The sequence below is a fragment of the Channa argus genome, chromosome 5 (genome assembly GCF_033026475.1).
Source record: "Channa argus isolate prfri chromosome 5, Channa argus male v1.0, whole genome shotgun sequence".
Taxonomy (NCBI): Eukaryota; Metazoa; Chordata; class Actinopteri; order Anabantiformes; family Channidae; genus Channa; species Channa argus.
Window position 1 is genome coordinate 773,071 of NC_090201.1, and position 21,361 is coordinate 794,431.

Below are 21,361 nucleotides of genomic sequence, written 5' to 3' on the forward strand. Positions count from 1 at the left end.
TGGAGTGTCAGGGTGAAGATGACAGCGTTGCTGCCCTCACAGGCGTGCAGCCTATTAGACAGGCAGACTGACAGTGCAGCCTAGTGGTAAAGGCACGGAGCCTCACACATGAACACACAGTGCAGATCAGGGACATAGCACACACACACACACAGAATAACCATGTCTGCCTGTTAGACGACCCCTCTGCATTTTTGCGTTCATGTCTTGTTTGCTCCAGCCTTTATTGGGGCATTGCACGTAGTCACCGGCCTCCCCTCTACACGCTTTGTAGGAAGCATTAAAAACTCACACAGAAACCCCTGTGTCTCTCAGCCTGGTGGGGGTCGGGGGGGGTGGGGGTGGAGGTTTGGCAGGCGCAGCACTGCCTCAATTTGGCCCGGACACTCATCTCCCCTAACCTCCATTTTCCTCTCTTAGCCGAACAGCTGCATGTATGTACACTCAATATTCGAAGACATCACTCACTTATAGTCTTAAATGTTTGGAGGATGAGGGAAACTCATTTCCTTCCTGTATGTGCGAGGCGGATCAGCCGGTCCCGGCAGTGGCGCTCCAGCAGCAGCCTTGTCATGATGGCAGCCGAGCATTGACAGTGTTGTTCTGCCATCAGCATGGCAGTGGTGCTGGCAGACTACTGAGCACGGCTGTGACACAATCATCCTGTATATGTTACCACTTAACAACTTTAAAAAGTATTATTTTTGTTTATGTAGCCTTTAAGATTATTAAAAAAATTATATACCGCTCACTATATGTTGTGTTATAAATTGTATTTTTCCAAATACATCGAATTATCGTTATTAATATTATTATTGTTGTTGGTTTTCTTATTGTTGCTTGTTGGAATAAGTAGTAGTTGTGATAGATGTCCAATACAAATTAACAACAAAATATTGTGTAGAAGATATTTGTGATAATACTGTAATCAATATTATTATTATAATAATTTTTGTTTGTAGAAGCAGCATAAAATAATTTAGAATGAGACTTTGTAGACGTAGTATTATCATTGATCACAAAAGCATTAATATGTGCATAACAACATTAATAACAACAAGAAGAAGAAATGTGAGCATCATTTTATATTTATATTTAATTTTGCACACAGTGATAACAATAATAACAATAACTATTAATTTGTAGTAATAATAGTGATTTTAACAACAGGGACATCATCAATAATAGTAACAATGATCATATTTCTTGAAATTGTTATTATTACTTTTATTAGTAGATGTTAGTAGTATTTTAAGTAGTTTTTCATTAGTAATAGTACATTACTAGTGCTTGTAATTGCACACAGTAGAAATTGAATTGATAGTATTGTTATACTATTACATAGTACAAAATAAGTTATTACACAGTTACTATTGTTATTACCAGCAGCAGAAGTAGTATTAGTAGTAGTAGTAGATGTATTATAGTAATGAATGCAGAATAAGCATGAGGTCAGTTACCATGGTGAACACTATAACTGAGTATTACAGTCAGACTGAAATGTTCGTGTCTTGTTGACTTGTCTTGAAAACGGCCTCATCACAAACGTCATTGAGCAGCTATTCTGGGGGTTTCGGACACATGACACGATCTTCATCAGAGCATAATGGAAAACAGCTACTAAATGGACCTTGTGATGAGTTAGTTTTGTCAGCTTTATAGTTTAAAAGTGAATCTTACTTCAGTGTTTATGGTGTGACAAATGACTTCAAATCTTATTTCCCATCACCTCTATGAATCACACGGAGTGCGTAACGATTTTACTTCGACACAGCTCACATCATTGCAGCAGTGTGTGGAAAAAACTGTGGGAGAGCTCCGCACCTTCTTGTCAGTCGATACATGATCACAATCCTTGAATAACAGACACACTCGTACATACACACACATGTGAGGTCACACTGTGTTGCACCTGGACAGGAGATAATAGCTTTATGAAAACAATACACTAGATTGATAGTCGATCATTGTCCTTGAGCCTCGCAGACATGCTGTTGTTTTCATTTCATCCCATCAGTCAGATATTTGCCACTGGGTAGGTGAGTGTGTGTGTGTGTGTGGGGGGGGGAGCCAATGACAAATGGGGGTAAATAACAGAGGGGGGGGCTGGGAGGTTGGGGAAGCAGTGTGCCAGCTCATGACCCAGAGAGATAAACAGAAAGTCAGAGTTGGCCAGGCAGGTAGGACGGGAGGGTGTGGCAGAGGGAGCCCTTAAATGTGCAGCACCCGGTGATTCTGTATTCTAACTGGCTGCCGGGACTTTGACAGACGCACTCATCCCTCCCCCGCCCCTCCGACTGCCTGCTGAAAGTATATGTATGTATGTGTGTGTGCGTGAGGGAGCCGGCAGACTGAAGACCGAGAGCCACAGAGGCAGGCTCCAACTCCAACCCAATGAGCTCGCAGCCCTCGCACTCACACACACTCCTCACACACGCACACACACACACACACACGCTCCCCTCAGCGCCAGCTCTCGCTCCAACCCTGGGACACAGAGGGAGAAGAAGAGGGAGAGGAGAGGAGAGAGAAGCAGCGAGCGGCAGAGAGGGCGAGTGAGGGCGAGGGAGTAAGAGAGGAAGGAGAGAGGGAGACTGGCGGGGTATGAGGAAGAGCACCATGGCTTCAGATCCGGGGCTGGCTGCGATGCTGCTATGGACTATATCACTACAGGCTCTGGGCACAGTGGGAACTAACAGCAATGAAGGTAGGAGTGTGTGTGTGTGTGTGTGTGTGTGTGCTCATTTATAAAGACAGAGCACAATAATGTATGTTCTCTAACAGCGTGGGATTGACTTCATATATGTGGAGCTATGAAACACACACATAAGGAAATGTAAACACATACTTTCACAGATGGTGTGTTTGTGTTTCCTAACCTGAGGTGTGACATCAAAGTTTGCTTTGCACAACAACTCAAGCAAATCTGGGTGATGTCTGTGTGTGTGTGTGTGTGTGTGTGTGTGTGTGTGTGTCTGCGTGAACTCATCTTGACATCGCTCATATTTGCCCGGGTTGCGTGTCAGCTGCAGTAACAGCGCATGTGTCTGCTGTGGTGGCAGTGACGTGAAACTGTGTGTCTGCGCTGTTTCCTTATATGTGAGCGGAGGTGAACGTCTCGTGCATCCAACCTTTGTATTTCTTCTCGTGCACGGAGACGAAGTAGGGTAATAATTATTTACACGTGCGTGCGTGTTTCTATGCGCGCGCACACACTGCACACTTTGCTCCCACAAGCCTCGGTTTGTTTACCTCCATCTTCCCGTCATCCTTCGCCTTTTCCACCACAACACGGAAAACTGCTGTTGTCACTTGTTCAACTAATGCCACACACTCGCTCCACAAAGTCCCTCAGTGCTTTTTGTTACGTGTGTGTGTGTGTGTGAGACGGGCTTCTTGACATAGGTCTGGTCTCAGGAGGCTGAGTGACAGCAGCGATTTCACTGTTAGGGCCTTCTTCGCCCCTGACAGAAACATTCAGCTCACCACTGCAGGGGGATAAAAAACAGCAGTAGCAGCAGGAAAAAGAAGGGATAGTGGAGAAAAAAAAAAAAAAGAGAGATCAGTGCTTTGGTTCAGGTGGGATCACCTCAGTAGTGAAAGGTGAGGGCAGACACTTATCCTGTATTAAGCTCTGCAAAGTGGAGATGGGAGAGTCCGGGTTCCTCAGGTCAGACAGAGCAGGAGGCAGAGACAGTGTGTTGCAACAGTTCCAACCCACCATAAAAGCCCTGTGTTATTTACATGTCACATTTTATTCCCTTCTCCACTTTGCTGTAATTTCTACTAAGCGACTTCCCACATCAAGTGTCCTCATCTGTCCCTCTGTTGTATCTTTGCTATGCAAATCAATTCCACCTCTCCTGTGATGAGGGTTGCCCTTCGCCGATGAGCGATTCGTCGTGACCACATCGATAAAGTGAAAAGACACACTTTGTTTTTGTCCTGTCTCCGACTCAATCCCTGCTTTCTAAATTTCACGAAGTCATTTGTTCCCCTTGTCTCGCTCCGTATCGAATAAGACACAGCTGTTTGAAAACAAGAGTTTATTATGAAAAGCCACATTTTTAGCGAGACCTGTACGGTCTTGTCCTGTATGATACAGGTTGTGTCCACTAGGATCAGTCATTTGAAACAAAGAAAAACTTTTAAATTCATATAACACAATTGATTTAAGCAATGTACATTTTATCAAATACTCTTTTTAATGATTTTTAATGTATTTTTTTACAGTATTTACAACGTCTGAATTTATTTATACTTTATGTTCTTCCAATCGTTTCTGCATTTTAAAGTGATAATCTTACATCTTAGACAATTAGTCTTTCAGAGTTGTATATGTGACCAAAGCAGCAATTAGTCACGAGAGACCAAACCAAAAACGAATTACTGAGACAGTTGAGAATGTGCGATAGAGAGGTCGTCCAGCAATTGTGTCGGCGATTCGATCCCTGGTTCTTCCTGTCTAGATGTGAAAATATCTAAGTGCAAATCACTGAACCCCAAGTTGTTCCAGGAGGCTCAGTAGCAATATTGTAAAGTACTTTGGGTACCAGTAAGATAGAAAAGTGCTTTGTAAGTGCAGAGCATTTAATGTATAACATAAAATGGTTTTGTGGAAGTCATGTACTGTGTGTGCACACAAACACTATTGCATGTCTTATGAGCGGAAAATGTTACAGATGTTGCACACAGCTGGAAAGTGCAATGTTAAACGGTTTTCTAAGCCTCCTCCCTAATGTGTAATGTAATAAGATAAAAACTGTAAAGCTTGAAAAATTACGTATGTATGTAACACATTAATTGACATGAATGACTCACCGTCCTAGAGAGACGTTCTCATTGCAGGAAAAAAAGTCACCAGAGTGTTGTGAAAGTAACACTGCCCAAAATGAGATCTTGCTCTCATCGCCCACGCTGATCTAAATCAAATCAATATTGCAAGATCCTGCAAACACTGCTTTTAATCAGGTTTGGAAGGGATTAGAAGCAAAATTATAATTAAGACCAAGTTAACAGTTCATATCTAAAGGATAACAAATTTTTATTCATTCGAAAACGATTGTGCCGAAAATTTTATCTCTCTTTTCATTTTTTTATTTATTTTTTTTGCTTTGGTTTGGCTACGGTTCGACTCGAGGGCAATTACAAATATTACATATACAGGGAAGAGATAACCTTTGGAACGAGCGAGGAGCTGGAAATTAAATTGATGGAAGGACAGGTAACTGTTCTCACAAGCATCCAATAACTCACATAGTAAAGAATACACATACTTACAGACAAGGCAGAGCCCCTGACTGATGTTTGTGTGTATAGTTGATGTACAAATACAATCCACGAGCAGCCTTTTCATTTTTCTGCCCATTGTTCATGTTTGCTGACATATTCATCTATCGTGGATGTATTCAAATGGCCAGAAGTGTTTTTATAAAGCTGAATATATGCAACATCTTAAGTCAAATATCCTTCATCCTCCTATTTTTTAGTGGAGCATTGTGAGTGCGTGTTTGTGTGTGTGTTGGTATACGCATCTGTTTAGGGGTCAGAGCTGGAGGAACAAAGAGACAAAGGCAAATTCTAGTCTTAATATTTTGAGGTCTCACAATATGTTTGCGTATTTCTTCAACTTGACGCCCGAAATATAGAATCTTTCAGTGAAAACACTATGTGTATTGAACGAAACTGTAATGAGAGCACAATCAGATTAGTGTCTTTTTCGATCCAGAAACATAAAAGGAGACAAGGAGCTGGACTCGGTCACAGAGCAGTAGGGATGTCGTGGAGGAAGGTAAAGCCTCCTGAGTTCAGCTTACACACACATTTCATTTGCAAGGACAGAGTTTAGTGTCTAAGCTGAGGTAAATCTGTCTTTAAATAAAAAGACGTTAAGTGCTGTAGTATCAGGGGAAAAGTTAAATCTATTTAATTGCAAACGTATTTTTCTATAAAGTCAAAAAATACCGTGATGCATTCTGTTGCTTCAAGGCTTAAAAGACATTAAAATAAAACAGATGTAAACACAGAAAAATAAGTGTTCTGGCGTTTCTCAGCTAATCCAGTGTGTTTTCAAAAGCTTTTTCAATACTATGAGCATTTTCTCAATGCACAAATGAACACACTGCTTTTTGAAGTGGTATCTGCAAACCGGTTTTTTAACCTGGTTTTCTAAAAAAGTATTTTTGGAAATGCAGTGCTGGAAGCAGAGGAACGATGGCGCTCATGTCAAGGCTGCATTGTCCACAAAACTACAGAATTTGACCAGATGAAGCTGTTTTTACACATAATAAAATGGTGGAACAGTCGTGAAATGGATGTCGTACGCCAACCACATTTCATGCAATTACGTGAACACTACAAAAAACATTTACGGTGTAGTTACACTAAAAAGCTATGTTGTTAAAAGGTCGGCCACAATATGATTTATTGGCTGCTATTTATTATTGCTGCTGTTTATTATTTTGGCTGTAAAATTTTAAAAAGCAAAAATTGCATAAAATTAAGCCCTTTTGAATTGTGATGATAAAATTCTGATTTAAAAAAATAACGTATATTTAGTATCCAATACGTGTGCAGTTATTATTATTACAGGATATGTATGGATGCAATTTTTCTACTATTGATAAATAATCAATTCAAAAAATTTTACGGCAGAATATATGCACACACATAAACACATACATGACAAAACACTGCAATATCCTGGCACATTTTTCAAACCTGCCTAGGCTCATGATGAAATGCAGTGAAATGTTACTGTAGGTCATTTATTTCACTCCAGCAGGTTTTGTTTCACATTTCATCATGGCATTTTTTTCAGTGCAGAGTCGTCGGTTAGCCAGCAAAACAGTGCACAACCAGTTATGTGATTGGCTGATCGCATTTAGACAGAAACAACAGCCAATCACAAAATAGAAAAAAAAAAAAAAAAAAAAGAAAGAAAATAGAAAACTGCTGCAAATTACCTGCAATGTAACTCTATGTTTTGGTGGTTAGTTTTAGAAATGTATGGTTATATAATATCACACCAGCATATTTAAAGGGTTGTTTATTTCATAATGCGTTTATTTACTCAGATTTATTTATTTTTGACTTCTTTTGGCCTCCATATGGACATTTTTCTGCACAATTTAAATTTCGTTTTTTACACCTTTTTGCTCAGTGTAAAACAGTGTCTGAAGTAGCAACAACATCATCACAGCAGTAAATGTTCTACAAACTGGAGCTATTCGCTGCTAAGATTGTGTTTCCAAATAGTATTTCCAAGAAAAATCTTTATGAGCATAAACACTGAATCTGTGTCATTTTGGGAAAGAGGGAAATAGCCACATTAAAGTCATTGGCACGAAATAGCGATTGTTATTTTAATCAGCCTCGATCACATAAGTCCGTGTTGGCCAAGCGTGCACACGGGGAGCATCAAACAAAGACCGACCTCGCTGTGTTTTCCTGCAGCTCCCACACTTGTTGTATACTGAATCACTTGCCTTTATGGAGGTGGTGGTTTCCCCGAGCATCCCAATCCTGTCTGCGGGGCACTGTCCCTGATTCAACTCCTGCACACTGTTTCACACCATCGCAGTCCCAGTGAGGACAGAGAGCATTTCTTCAGGTTGTTGTTAGTACTGGGAACATGAAAAGACCCATGCGGGGAACAGGACTCACAGCTAATGAGCAAACTGTAGGTGGATGATTATTACCACATACCTCTGGTGCAGGAGGACCAACAGGGGAAAGAGACACAGAGGCAGGGAACAATAATAGAAGCAAAGATTATTGTACATTTTCCCCCCATTATTTTAAGAGTTGAACATGTAATTTAGAAGCAACAGAATGTTGGGGAAAACAGGAAATGAACAGGGAGAAGTTGAAAGGAGCCAGACTGCTGGGAGCTGCAGTTTCTTTTCTCTTTGTGCAATAAAAGTCAAAGACAAATTTTTGCCTTTGCGGAAAAAAAACAAAAAGAGACAGCAAGGCTTTTGATTGTGATCACTGCTACAGTCGTCTCAGATGCTGCTGTTTGTATTGATCTCTCCTCACTCAATAGAATACCTGCTGCATGTGTAGCAACAACAGGAGGGAAAAATACGTGAGAATTAGTCATAATTAACAGCTAGGAGGGGAAACCTCTCTGCAACACATTACAGAGTGGAAAAACAGCACATTTGCACTATTGTTCTGAGCGCTGAAGTTGCTACGGTGTTTAATCCTTAGCGAGTTGCTCAAGGACACCTCAACAAGCCCGCTGACAAGGAAAGCGCCGTCTCGTACTACCGGCTCCTCGCCGCACAGCAAGGTGTCCAGACCATATCCTTAAGTCTCACGCATCAAAAACAGATCACAAGCCTCATCAATCAGTCTGTCAGTGGATTTGTTACACACACACACACACACACACTTGCTTCTTTTGTTGCCTTGGCTCGATCACTTACAGCTCGCAGTTCCCAATCAATCAAAAATTGAAGAGCATTAGGAGAGAAGAGGCAACAACAGAGCTCTGTATTAATTACTCACAAGTTCACCTTGAGTATCTGAAATAATGCTTAAAAATGTGTGTGTCATTAAAACAATATTGTGACGGCAAACGATTGAAGAGTTTCCCCTTCGCAGCCCTTCAAAGCAACAGAAGCAAATTTGGCCTTCGCCAGTTAAGTCAGTGATTGTTAGAGGCGTTTTTTTCCTATGCTTCACTCTCAGTTCCAGCCTAAAGAACAGCCAGTGGCATCCAGAGGGGGTGAGGCTTGTGTGCACAGTGTTATGTGAGCGCATTAAAAAAACAGACAGGGCGCGAACCTTTCCTTCCCTCTATCCGCTGGTTTGTCTTGACAGAGGTTTGGTGTTGGCCGTTTCCCCCCCTTTTTCTCCCCAAGGCACCGCTCTTTATTGAGACATCAGCCTTGTTAGCCAGCTGTCAATAGGAATATAGGTTCTACCAGATCAATACAGCCGCGTCTGCCAGTCCTCTTGAGCTGTGGCCAGAAGCAGGCCAGGCCTAACAAAAGCAGGGGTCTCTCCTGAGACCTTTCCACCCATTAGCAAGACCTGATGCTGGGCTGGCGTTAGCAGCCCCTGGGCTTGCACTGCTGTGCTCTTTGATAGAAGCCATATCGTTGGGTAATTTATGTTTCTCCACTCTGCTGCCATGTGGGGTAGAAGATCCCTCACTGGGATGGCAGAGGATGAAGCAAAAAGAGTGAACGACAGGGAGACGAGGTTGTAGGCAAAGCTTGACAGCCCTGTAATGGGCTGGTGTTGTGGTTGTGTTAGCACATCCCTCCTGGAGAGAGATCTCTATGATGTTCCCTTCATGGGGACTGATGAATGACGGAGATGTGGCTCTGCAGCAACAGCCTCCTCTCCACTGTTACAGACAGACAGAGGAACACAGCGTGTGTTAGAAACAAAAGAGAGGCTGTGTGATAGAGGGACACAGGCAAAGACGGAGATGAGGAGTGGAGGAGAGAAACAAGTGTGAGACAGTCACGGAGAGGGAACAAAGTGAGAGGAAGAGAGGGAAAAAGAGGGAGGGCACTGTCTCAAATGCGTCTCCTCAACTTCCATCGGCGGGTGTCTTTATCAACACCGGCGGAGAGCATCTAGCTGATAATTTGCTGCTCTCAATTCCCTTCAATCCATTAAAGGATTTAAATGTTCATTAAGTTTAATAGAAGCCCAGCGAAGGTCTAATATGCTCTGATAAACGCTGGCAAACCTGCCAACCTGTTCCAATTGGTGCAGCAACAAAGAGCCAACCGTCTAATAAGGTCAAACTCAAAGTTTGTGCTCGGCTCACTTTGTGAAGAGCGTTTCCTCTGAGTCACCGCGGCTCAAACAGCAGCAAGCTGCAACAAGTCCTGCAAAGTAAACGGCTGAACAGCTTTTCAAGCTCCGATGGCCCATTTTGACAAGATGACATTGTGTTTACTGCAGGTGCTCTTTACATGGTCATTTCACCATTTGCCACCTCTGCATAGTGCATTTTTTTTCTAGGTAAATTAATGAATAAAAGCACTTATTTATAGAAGGGAAGCTCCAGTGTACAGTCTTCTTCAACCATTGTCCACTACACAAGTCACATTTCTTAGTATTATGTAGTTAGAGAGTTTAGCAGCGAGACAAGTGTTATCGTGAAATTCCGGCTCGTTTTTATGTATCAACACTGTCGGCACATCCTCATAAGGCAACTGGCCGTTACGCTGTACATACCTGCTCAGTATGGACTACTGTTGCACGTTGATAATATTCGACAAGTTTCGTCGACAAGCCAGATATCTGGATATTAGCAAAACAGAGCTGTAAACTGAAAATAAATAAAAGAAACACCTGGGAAAGGTGAACATTCTGACTAGTTGGATTTAGCTTCCAATTAATATTTCAATTGTTTCCAGTTGAATTCCATTTTTTTATCAAGAGAGGGTCAGGAAGAAATATAGTAGCTGTAATGAAGAGAGGGATGATGTGTGTGTTGGAAAGATTTATATTGGTGTTAAGTGATTCTAAAACTCTTCTGTAAATAATTTAGAACCAGGTGATTGGAGTTATCATGCAGACCTGTTTGGTGTTATTTTTACACACTTGTATGCGATTTTGCATCCCCTTGTTGTGAAACGGCAAAAAGATTTTCCCCCTTTTTTCCATATATTTTAATACACATTTAGTGTGAATGTTCCTTCATTAGATATTAAAGTTCACTTCAATTCATTAAGGCAACTTTTATGCAAACTGATTCTCTTCATTTTACTGTAACATTGGCCATGTTTCTTACCTCTGATGATGAAGGAACATTTGCATTATTATTATATTAGTTTTTGGAATATGTTTGAATCCCCTTCCACTGAAATTGCATCTACTTTTTTTGGCCACTTCAAAATAAGGGAATGCAAACTTTGCTGCCCAACTGTATGGAGTTTTAAAAAAGCCTACATATTGCTTCCTGCATACAAAATTGTGAACACTATGAGTTTACTAGCGCCTCACTAGGTTATTAGTGTCTGGCAGACTGGCCTTTGTGTGCTGCTGGTATGGTACGTGGTAAATAGAGCGACACCATGCAGTAATTGTTTTTTTGCCTAGAGCTGCAAAAGTGCATGCGCTGGCCCCGCGTATAAATACTCGGAAAAAAATGAAAATGGCAATGACATTTATTAGCCTACAACATTTTGGTCTATATGAGCTCCATCAGGTATCTGAGGAAACATGCTACAAGAAGAAACCCCAAGTTATCCAACCAGAGAAACACATATCACAATTCTGTGTAACCTATCTTCAATTTTCAGTATCAAGCCAAATGAGAAAATATACAAGGAATAAATCATTCAGTATAGAATAGGGCCATAATACACATAACTTACACATTTTACAATTTTGAAAGCAAAATACGCAATTGTCTTATAATTAGCCAATCAGATATTAGAAAAACTTTTATCAAGAGTAAATAAATGTTTTTATCCCAACACACCTGTTGCACTCTCAGGTGTGCAGAGATTTAAAAACAACAACAAATATGTTGAAATTCATCATTGTTTTTTTACGGTGTGTGTGTTGATGGTATGGTGTTAAAATCAACCCCACCTATGGGGTAGGGCTGTAACATTGCCCCCCCTTGTCCGTGCAAAAACAAGAAGTGCTAGATGCAAAGTTCAATTTGTGGGAGAGATACTTGTACAAAAGCATGAAAAACATAACTTGTGTGTGTTTTTTAATAATTTGTGAAAAAACAAAATGTGTTTCAGTTGTTCATCACATGTTTCCCTACTGAGCTCCCAACCAAGTGGGATCTCGGTTGATAAATGTCTCACGGGACCTGTTTCCAAAACGAAATAATGGGTTTTACAAACAGTAATCTGTCCATATATCACCAGGCTGATCCTGATCTAATTAATATATGTGTGTGTGTGTAAACATGCTCCCTCACAAACACACACTCACACACACACTCCATCAACTGACTTATCACTGCTCTGGTGATATTAATGGCGGGTATATATAAAGCGATCGGACACATTTGAAACGTCCACCTTATGCACATGGGTTAGGAGAAAAGAGAGGAGGAGGAGGAGGAGGAGAAAGTGAATAATGAAGGGCATTTTGGCAAAAGGTTTGTAGAAGTCGATTTCAATGTCTTGCATCAGCACGTAGCCTATGAGCTACCTTCAGCTGAAGTAACCTCAGCATTTAGTGAAAAAAAAAAAGGGGGTAGTGTTAAATAGACCCTCTCCTTGTTTGGAGGACAGGATGTTTGTGTGGTAAATGGAGCCGAAAAAGTACCTTTGCTCGTCCTGGCCTCCTGACTTTTACACTGTACTATTACTGTTTCACAGCAGATTCATCATTAGCCCGAGACACATCCAGAGCGTGGGCCAGGACATGACATGTATTTCCAAATCCTTTTGTGACCGCTCGAAAAAAAAAGTGTTTCATTTCTCCACTCTAGTCTCTCTGAACATTACTAGCTCTGTGTGCTTTATTACTGTGGGGCTTCCTAACATGATTAACCACAGCTAGTAATAAACATGTGTAAGCAAACTCAAAGATGAGCAATATCACAGTTTAGGAAAACAATTTGCAGCTGCAAAAAAATAATGCAGCATAATTAATTAGCATCCAAATTTTTATATTAAGCCTGAAAAGAAGAAGAAGAAGAAGAAGAACCTGAGAAGCTTTTAGATAAGATGAAGCTCTCAGTGATAACTGGCCCAGTGGAGTTTAATGGAACGATTCAGCAGCGGGGAACCCACAAACACAGCCAAAGCAGGTAGTCCAAAACCTCCTTTATCCTCCTCTCTGTTCTCCATCGTCTCCTCTTCACACTCAGCTCTTTTAAATGCATGAGGCTCGGTTTGTTCGTCTACTCACACTCGCACTAGATTAACAACAAAGCTTGTGTATCCCTGAGAGGCTCTGGAGCTGAGACAGTGGTGGGGACTCTTCTCGGTTGTGATGACAGATGAGGAAATGCTCGAGTTAGCTCAGGACGGCAACTTTCCACACATCACTCAGCTGGGAAAGAAAAGAAAACGTAATACAAATGCATGGCATCACATGAAGTGTCCAAATCTGTGATGAAGATGATGTTTCTGCCCTTGAAAAAAGCTTTGTTTTATTTGTTGCTATGAACATTGTGTGTTATGGGTGGTCGTCCTGCTGCTGTAGGCCTATACAGCACATCAACACTTAAAGAGGACATATTATGCAAAATTTGGGGCCTGTATTTTTAGTCTGGAGCTTTAATAAAAATGATTTGAATGAAAAATGTTTTTCTCTTTTGTATAACTGGCCTTTACACAGTATTTCTTCTTCTCCGTCCAGTCCATTGTAGTTTCTGTCTCTTTAAGGTCACCCTGACTCCATTCTGCTCTGATTAACCCTCTTGCAGAAGCCTGGTGGGTCGAGCAGAGTGGTGGAAACGCTTCCAGTTAACCTGAGCCATTGTTGTAATTATAGTGCAAGTGTGAACTTTGCAGGTGTGCAGATCCAACCCGGGCGTCCAATTTATGGTGATGTTCATAATGTAGGAAAACTTACAAGTACAATCACAAACAACTTACAATATGGTGTCTTTGAAGGATTAATTAGGTATTATGGAGACATTAACATGTCTTAGCTTGCAGCGAGGTAACTAATCATGTTTCAGAAAAAAGAAGAATGTTTCAGATGAAGCTGAAGCCAAAACAAGAGTTGGCAGCACAGCACTTACAGTATAGTACAACAAAAAGTGTATATGTCCATCAAAGTAGCACGAGCCTTGAATTATTCCAGTACTGAAACTTATGCTAACTGCATAAGAGCATAATAGATATATAACCATGCATCTGGATATTATCAGTATTTAGGAAAATTGTCATGTCTCTTTTTTGCTCTCAACAATACCATGAAATGCTTCAAATTAGTTCATCTTTCATTACCTCCAAGCCAAACTTAAAGCCTTCATTGGGACATTTAGATTACTACTGAAACATATGGTTCACATAAAAAGCAGCAGGGCAGCGCACATTAAAAATCAGATGTTGGGTGTTAGAGATACAATACTGTAATTCTCTGAAGGAAATGCTCTCTCAACCTTTGTATTTGGTTTTTAATCATTAAAAAGCCATTTGCAACAATAATTGGAACATTGCATGAGTGGCTAAATGGATGATGATGAAGTAATTACCTCTCCTAAGGATGACCCACAGTACATCAGGTCAAAGTCAGTGTAATGTTGCTGTACTTAAACAGGAAAGCAAGACAGCACGAAGTCGCGGCAAACACAGCACCGATAGTCTACAATGCTCCATTTAAAGTTATAAAATTGTATTCAGTTTCTTGCATACTGGTAGAAAATATTGAAGGCTGCATTGTGATGGAGTTGTTGGCGCTACTGTCTCACACTTGAAAGGTCATGGGTTCAAGACCCATTTTTTTTTTCTCCCTGTGCCTATGCGGCTTTTCTCTGTGTAATCTCTGTGTAATCTGGTTTCCCCCAAGGGCCCGAATAAATGCCAATGGGTTAAAATGGTTGCCTGTCTATTGGCGTCTAGACATTACCCAGAGCAACTGCATGTGAAAATGCAAATGTCAAAGTGAGTTGTCCTGGATATTAAACAGACATTACACTCGACAGCAGAACGAGTCCTCCGACCTTAACCCTCCGTACAGATCGTTTGTCTCACCTATATCATGCGACTAACTGGACCACTTGTTGAAGTATTGCCCACACGTAGGAAGGCAGGGTTCTGATAAAGTTGCACTACTTCTGGTGCCAGGTAGCAAATGGCGGCTTCTTTCTTTTGCAACGGCACCAAAATGGTGGCTGGCGTCAGACTATTTTTCACCCTAAACATGAATCCTGCATTGATAACTGTGCAAAGGTTGTGCTAAGAGGTTTGGTTCGGATTAGACCGAAAGATTAGGTTTAGGTACTAAATGACATTTCTGCCTCTTTAATCGGACATGAAATGCACAATTTTCTGTTGTGAGAAAACAGCTTCTGTGTGAGCCCTGCTTTAAAACCACATTTATTGAGCTAATGACGGTTTATCTTAAGATGGAGTCTAGACCACATGTGGCAGAGTACTGTATGTGGCCCACTTTATTATGTTATCACGTTGCACAATCCAGACTGCTCTCTCTTAAGGCGCACGCACTCCAGCGCAGAAATAGTGATTCACTGACTGACAGTAATTATCACCATTCGTCATTAAGCATAAGCCAGGGATGATAAGAGCTCTTTATGTAAAATGTCAGCTACCTCAAATGATGAAAATGATTAAAGGGCGTCAGTGTGAAATAGAGACATACTGTACAGGCTGCACAAGGTCTGAAAGGAGCTGACAGCACGGGGGCCTGGAGCAGCCGGAGTGCGGGAAAATAAATAAAGAATAAAAGTAATTTTATTTATTAAAAAGGGAGGCAGAGTGAGAACGGGTATAGAAACATCAGAGATCTCGAGGCTGCAAGTTGAGTCTGTATTGATAAAATATCACTGTTGTCTTGACTCAACTCTTCTCTCAGCTCTACCTCGCTTGCTTTCGCTTCAGCAGAGATAACCTCTGCGTGAACTCTCCCTAACATAAGTCAATACGTTGAGGCATACTTTCCTAGCTTTTGCACCAGCAGGCCATGCTGAAAGTCAAGGGCTCTGTGCAAGGCAGGTGTTGAAGACAACATAAACCCACATCTCTGCGGATGCCATCGGCTGCAGATATCATACTCTGTCATCTGCTTTTAGGCGTTTCTGGCTCTCCTCTTCTAGCTTTCAACTCCCCTCGTCGTTCTCATTCCCCCTCTTTTTCGTTCCTCACCTCTCCTCTTTACCTGCTCTATTTATAGTGTGCCTCTTCTCAGATACGTCTATACCCCTCTGGATGTTTTCCCTGGGGAAGCCAGGCAGGCTTGGGCAGCAGTATAGTCTGCGATTCACTCGTCTCCCCCTGGGAATGAACGAGCTTCGCTGGCCCTGAGCATCCTACCACCCTCCATCATGCAGCAAACACGATGCCTTGCAAAGATATACAAAGCAGGGTCCCATGCTCGAGCCTGCGAGCACCTGCTAAAATAAGATGTAAGGGATTGTGGTGGCTGCGCTGGCCAGTGTAAACCAAATCATCTTGTCATCATCCCAGCCGAGGAGCCGACACTCCTCTGCCCACTCTTTCTGACCTAGTCTTGTAATTTTTGAAAGGCATAAACAGGAGTGTCTTTAGAGTACATTCTATTTTTTGTCGAAAAGTGCTGCCTCTAGTGCATTTTGTGCTGATATTATGGAAAAAGTTGTGTAGTGCACACTTCCTTGCTTCATTTCCATAACAATTCTGGGTACACTGGCATTGATGATGATATGTGGCGTTGTGTCTTGAGTGTAAAAATACTGTAGGTTACAGAAATAGGAGATTCATTTTTGATTTCTGTCTTTGTTTTGTTCAGCCATTTACAGCTGCAGTGATATCAAGCCTGTCAACGACATTGATCATATCCCCACGGAAAAAAAGGCTTCGTGTCATGCTGGTCATCTCTAACTTTCTAATCCCAAAAACTTTCCAGGTATATCGCACATATGTACCAAAGTCATTATATATCCACAATATCATATTTTCTAATTGAATTATCATTTAAATATAGAGCATAAAAATGAAATGATCACGTAATTCTTTCCATGTTAGTTTTTGACAAGGATAAAACAGTAGCATATTAGAATTCTTTGCTGTGCCTGTTGTCTCTTGTAGCATTGATCTGGCAAAACCAACAAATCAAAAATGCATGAGCCAGGTAATGATTTCATCAAAAAAGTATCAAGCATGTGACAGAGTCCTATTACTGTGGGATGGTGATAGAAACACTTTAGTACACGTAACAAATGAGCCTGCCGGTGTCCTCAGAGACAATGCGGTGCTGAAAGGTGCCCGTTTATGGCCTGTAAGAGTTTTTTTCTGTTTTTTTAATTTTTTTTTGTCTACTTTCACAGGCGTCAAATTAAAAAATAAATAAAAATTCTGTAAAATGTAAACAAAATATCTACAAAAACAAAATGCAATTATTTGTAAATCTGTGTAAAGTTGGAATGATTTTGTTAGCAGAAACGTTCCTCATTTTTTAAAAATGTTATAATTGTGTTTTAGAGAAGAGATTGATTAATGCAGTTTTGAGAATAAATCCCACTGTCACCATCATTTCACGAGAAGAGGTAAAAAATATTATATTATTTACTCCAACTTAATGGACAACAGTGTTACAAGTTATTTTAATAAAAAAATACTAAAGAGAACATATCAGATATTATGATAATGAGAATTTTGTTTTTGTTTTTGAAAACAAAAAATGTTAAGTGTGATGATATGTTTTAAAAAAGTTTGGACAGGGCCAACAAAAGAACACAACATTGTGTAAGGCTAAAAAGAATAAAAGAAATAAAAACTCTTGCTGGAAGATCTCACAATTTGATGAGGTTAATTATAAATATTAATATAGAAAGAGCATCTTAGAGAGTTTTACCACTATGTCAAAGAGCATCTCGGTAAAAAGATAAACACCTTGAGGAAAATAAATCGTGCAGTCTGCATCATTCAGCGACTGTGTGGGGGCTGCAGCCACAGCACATTATTACAAAATCTGACTAAACAGTGTCATATTATATCTGTTTTATTTTCACACTTTGCCAGGTCAGTCGCAGTAAAGGGTTTCATTACTAAATGTGTTAGTATTGGAATATGTTTCCATGGTTCCACCTTCTTTCTATAATGAACATCTGCGGGTGAAACATGTCCAATCACGTCCACTGTGTGGGGGCGGAACTGGAAGCACTGTTTAAATATTGTCTTTAAATAAAAGAAAAACTATTGCAGATGTTACACATATAAAAATGTCTCCTGTGACTAGCTGCAAATGTTTCAAATGCAGATAGTTTAGTCATGAGGTTTCCAACGTAGGGGTCTAGCACCTACAAAAAGGTCATGAGATAAATCTGGAAGGATGTGAAATTAATATTGTGAGAGGAGAGAAGAACAACGAACACAGCGCTACTGCACAAATGTCAGTGTGTATTTTGCTTAGTTAGTGTCCACTACTTCTTAACCTAAATTCAGTGAAATTAAAATGAAATTGAGCCCTTTTTCTAAAGAGACTATTTTCAGTTTGCTTTTGCACAAAAATCATACATTATGTTAAAATGGGTGTGTTTGGCTGTGCATGTGCTTCTGACTAGTTAGTGTTGTTTGCTGTTGTTGGCTCTGTTTACCACATTAAACCTTGAAAACAAAAATCATTCCCTGCACTCACCACACAAACAGAAAAGTTCAGTAGATGAAAAGATGAAAGGTTTTGGCGGAAGAATTTTCTGCATCAGAGTGTCACGAGTCTTTCAGTAGTCTTCTCCCTCCATCCTTCTGTACCGCTTTCTCTGCACCAAGGACAAAATGCTTACCTCACAATGGAGATGTGGGGAGAAAAGAAGGGGCCTCTGGGGAGAGAAACTTCAGGGAGAGTTTGGAGAAAGATGAGACGGGGAGGAGGAGCGGGAGGGGGAGGGAAGAAGGTGAGTGTAGGTGTAGAGGTAACGATGAAGCTTTAATGATCCCTGTGGGGAAAATAGGCCACTGCTGCAACAAATGCAAAGAGTATACAGCAAGTGAGCAAGAAAGGAAGAAACGTGATACCAAAGCAAAGCATCACCATTGACCAAACCCCTTTTTTACCCCTAAACTCGCATGAATGGTTCATTTTATGTGAGAATTGAATGATTGATTGATTTTATTTGTATTTTGTATAGGACAGATCATAAACGCCAGTGAAAAAGAAAGTACAAATACATCAGTCAGCGCCAACATTATCACTGGTGGTCTTAACAACAGCATGGAGGAGCAGGGTCAGCATGGCTGCAGCTACCCAGCCCCCCGTGCACAGTAAAATGTGACACACTGTGTGCAGAGGCGGTAGAAGTACACAAACTCAATACTCTAGTAAAAGTGCACGTATTGGCCTAAAAAAAAAAGTAAGAACTGTCACTTCAAAGTAAAAGTCATTATACATTTTACTTACTGCGCTAAGGAAACAACAGATTTTAAATCAGTATTTTAATACTTACTATGTGTGATGGAAAATCAAGTATGATTAAATTTAATCCTTAGCATTTTACGTAGTCATAATAACTCAGTGTACTTTTGAAGAATGTTTAAAAGATTGTAAGTTGTTCAAACTTTGTCTCACATATATGTTTTGTCTCATAGTGTTTGCAGAACTGCTACAAGGTCAGTTATTGTCTAACAGCAGACCATCCCACACTGACTCTGACCCAGAGTTACTCCATGCTCACAGGTGCTTATCAAAGTGCTGGAAAGGGAAATGGTTTCCATAAAAGGAGAAAAGGCCGGGGGCAGTGTTCTGAGGGTGGAGGATGGTCCGCCCAGAAACAGAAGGTTATAAAATCATGTGTGAAGTTTAGAACTGCATAGGATGGAGAACTGAAACTCTGTCGATGTTCTTCTCTCTTGCAAGATAATAAAACCCTAAAAGACATATTGGGTGTTGAAGCTTCTTTACTAGTTACACATGAGGTATCTAGGACCAGAAATTGTCACTTTTCCCATGACACCATGGCAATTATAGCAAAACATGTACAGTTATTAAGAAAAAATAATAATCATAGCGGATTTTTAACTTTATGTGCTGACAGGGTGTAAGGATACATCAGCATTTATTAGTACATAATATTATAAACACCTCCATGTCTTATTAATGTTGTGGCTGATCAGTGAGTGTTAAATGAAGGTTCCCGATTATATTTTTGAGGGGCTGATGTAAGTCCCTTAATATTGGGTATCTGCCAATATCGAGTCGGATCAAATACTCAGCTAGTCGGACTCTTACTATCAATACATTACATTGCAACACAAAACGAATTGATGAATTGAAGCAACAAGTTCTGGTAGTGATGCACTGAACTGAACACATTACTCCTGACACAAAATGTGATCTATCTTGTTCCTCTGTGCTGTTAAACTCCCACATTATTAAAAACACATCAGTGAGTTGCAGTGTTGCACTGGAAGATTCTTTATTACCATGAACACCCTCACTGTACTTTAATGTGACCCAATCCCACCTACAGTACCATCTCACTAGAGCACCAAGTATAAATTATTCCAAAGCGGAAAGTAGTTCCCCTTAAATGCACTATTCTCCTGTTCAACAAAGTTTTGTTCAGTGCCCAGGTGTTTGATTTAATACACCTGAGGCATTTTTTTTTTTTAAATGACCCCTTTTTGCCATCTCATTAAACACTGGTCATGTTGTGGTTGATCAGACATTTTGCTTTAGTTTATAAACCTCCTCATCTGTTACCAGCATCCCTGCTTTTATTGATTGTCAAGTCCTACAAAAAAACCAAAGGGATTGTCATTAGAGTACAGAACATTTGACTTGATGCTGATGTTGAAGAGGTGGATCATTTGTGAACAATGGTTTCTGCTCTCTGTCTCTCTCTCTCTCTCTCACACACACACACACACACACAGTATCTGACTCTGGAGGCTCATCACTGATGAGAAGGTAGTGATCTGTGACAGGGAAGCAGAAGTGAAGTTAACTTTACACTGAAGGGAGAAACAACTTTGAATGCACTAATGTTACTTTCCTGAAGAAGTTTCCTTCATTCACTATTATAAACTTTCCTCAGTGGAAACAGCTTTCCCTTAGAAATGGCACAAAGGGAAGTATTTATAATATAATAATCGTGATGAAGGTTTAAAGAGTGAACAATGAACAACAAAGCTGGCTGAATATGCAGTGACACACCGTATTTCAGTTTGTGTGTGAGCAGCAACACTAATATGTTGTGTAATCCCAGTTTGGAATTTTTCTCCCATGTGTTGGAGTTTATTTACAGCCCATTTGTCATCCAGCAAGCCGCACGATTGTGTTTCCTGCTCTGTAAAATGAATAGGGAGTAGGAGTCTAGGGGTAAACTTTGCAAAGGTCCGTTTACAGCTTCTGTTCTCGCAAGCTCTGTGTACAGCTTATCAAAAACAGACCAGACCTTTTAGTGAAATCCAATGAGGCCACAGTGACAGCAGCTGTCTGTGGAGATTCTCAGTCATCCAGGTTATGGTCATCCTAAAGGTGCCACTCTTACACCTTTACCACCAAGGCAATTGGAAAGAAGGCCCAGAGCAGATGCTTAATCTTAGTTTTACAAGTTTCGCCAACCATAGAGCGTTGCTGTTAAGCAGGAAAACAGATTTCAGGGTGCCATCAACTTTTTGCTGCTCTATAACAACGAGCCATTAACGTAAGGCGCAGGTGAGGATTATTGTCAGTGTAGGCTCCTAAAGAGGAACATAGTGTGGTGGCTCTCAAACTAGTTCTTAGAATGTTTGCAAGTTGAACCTGT

General features: G+C 40.6%; 1 protein-coding gene across 7 annotated transcripts in view; it reads left to right on the plus strand.

Moving 5' to 3' along the window:
* Window positions 1-2,227: 2,227 nt before the first annotated feature.
* Window positions 2,228-21,361, plus strand: part of epha8 (eph receptor A8) — a 122,256-nt gene continuing 103,122 nt past the window's right edge. For 2 of the 7 annotated variants that reach the window (XM_067505292.1, XM_067505294.1), the window contains exon 1: window positions 2,247-2,707. In XM_067505292.1, coding sequence (XP_067361393.1) covers window positions 2,605-2,707 — 103 coding nt within the window. In that variant the 5' untranslated portion in view covers window positions 2,247-2,604. Of the gene's footprint in view, window positions 2,708-21,361 lie in introns of all 7 variants that reach the window. The other 5 variants (XM_067505293.1, XM_067505295.1, XM_067505299.1 and 2 more) reach the window with 4 other exon arrangements.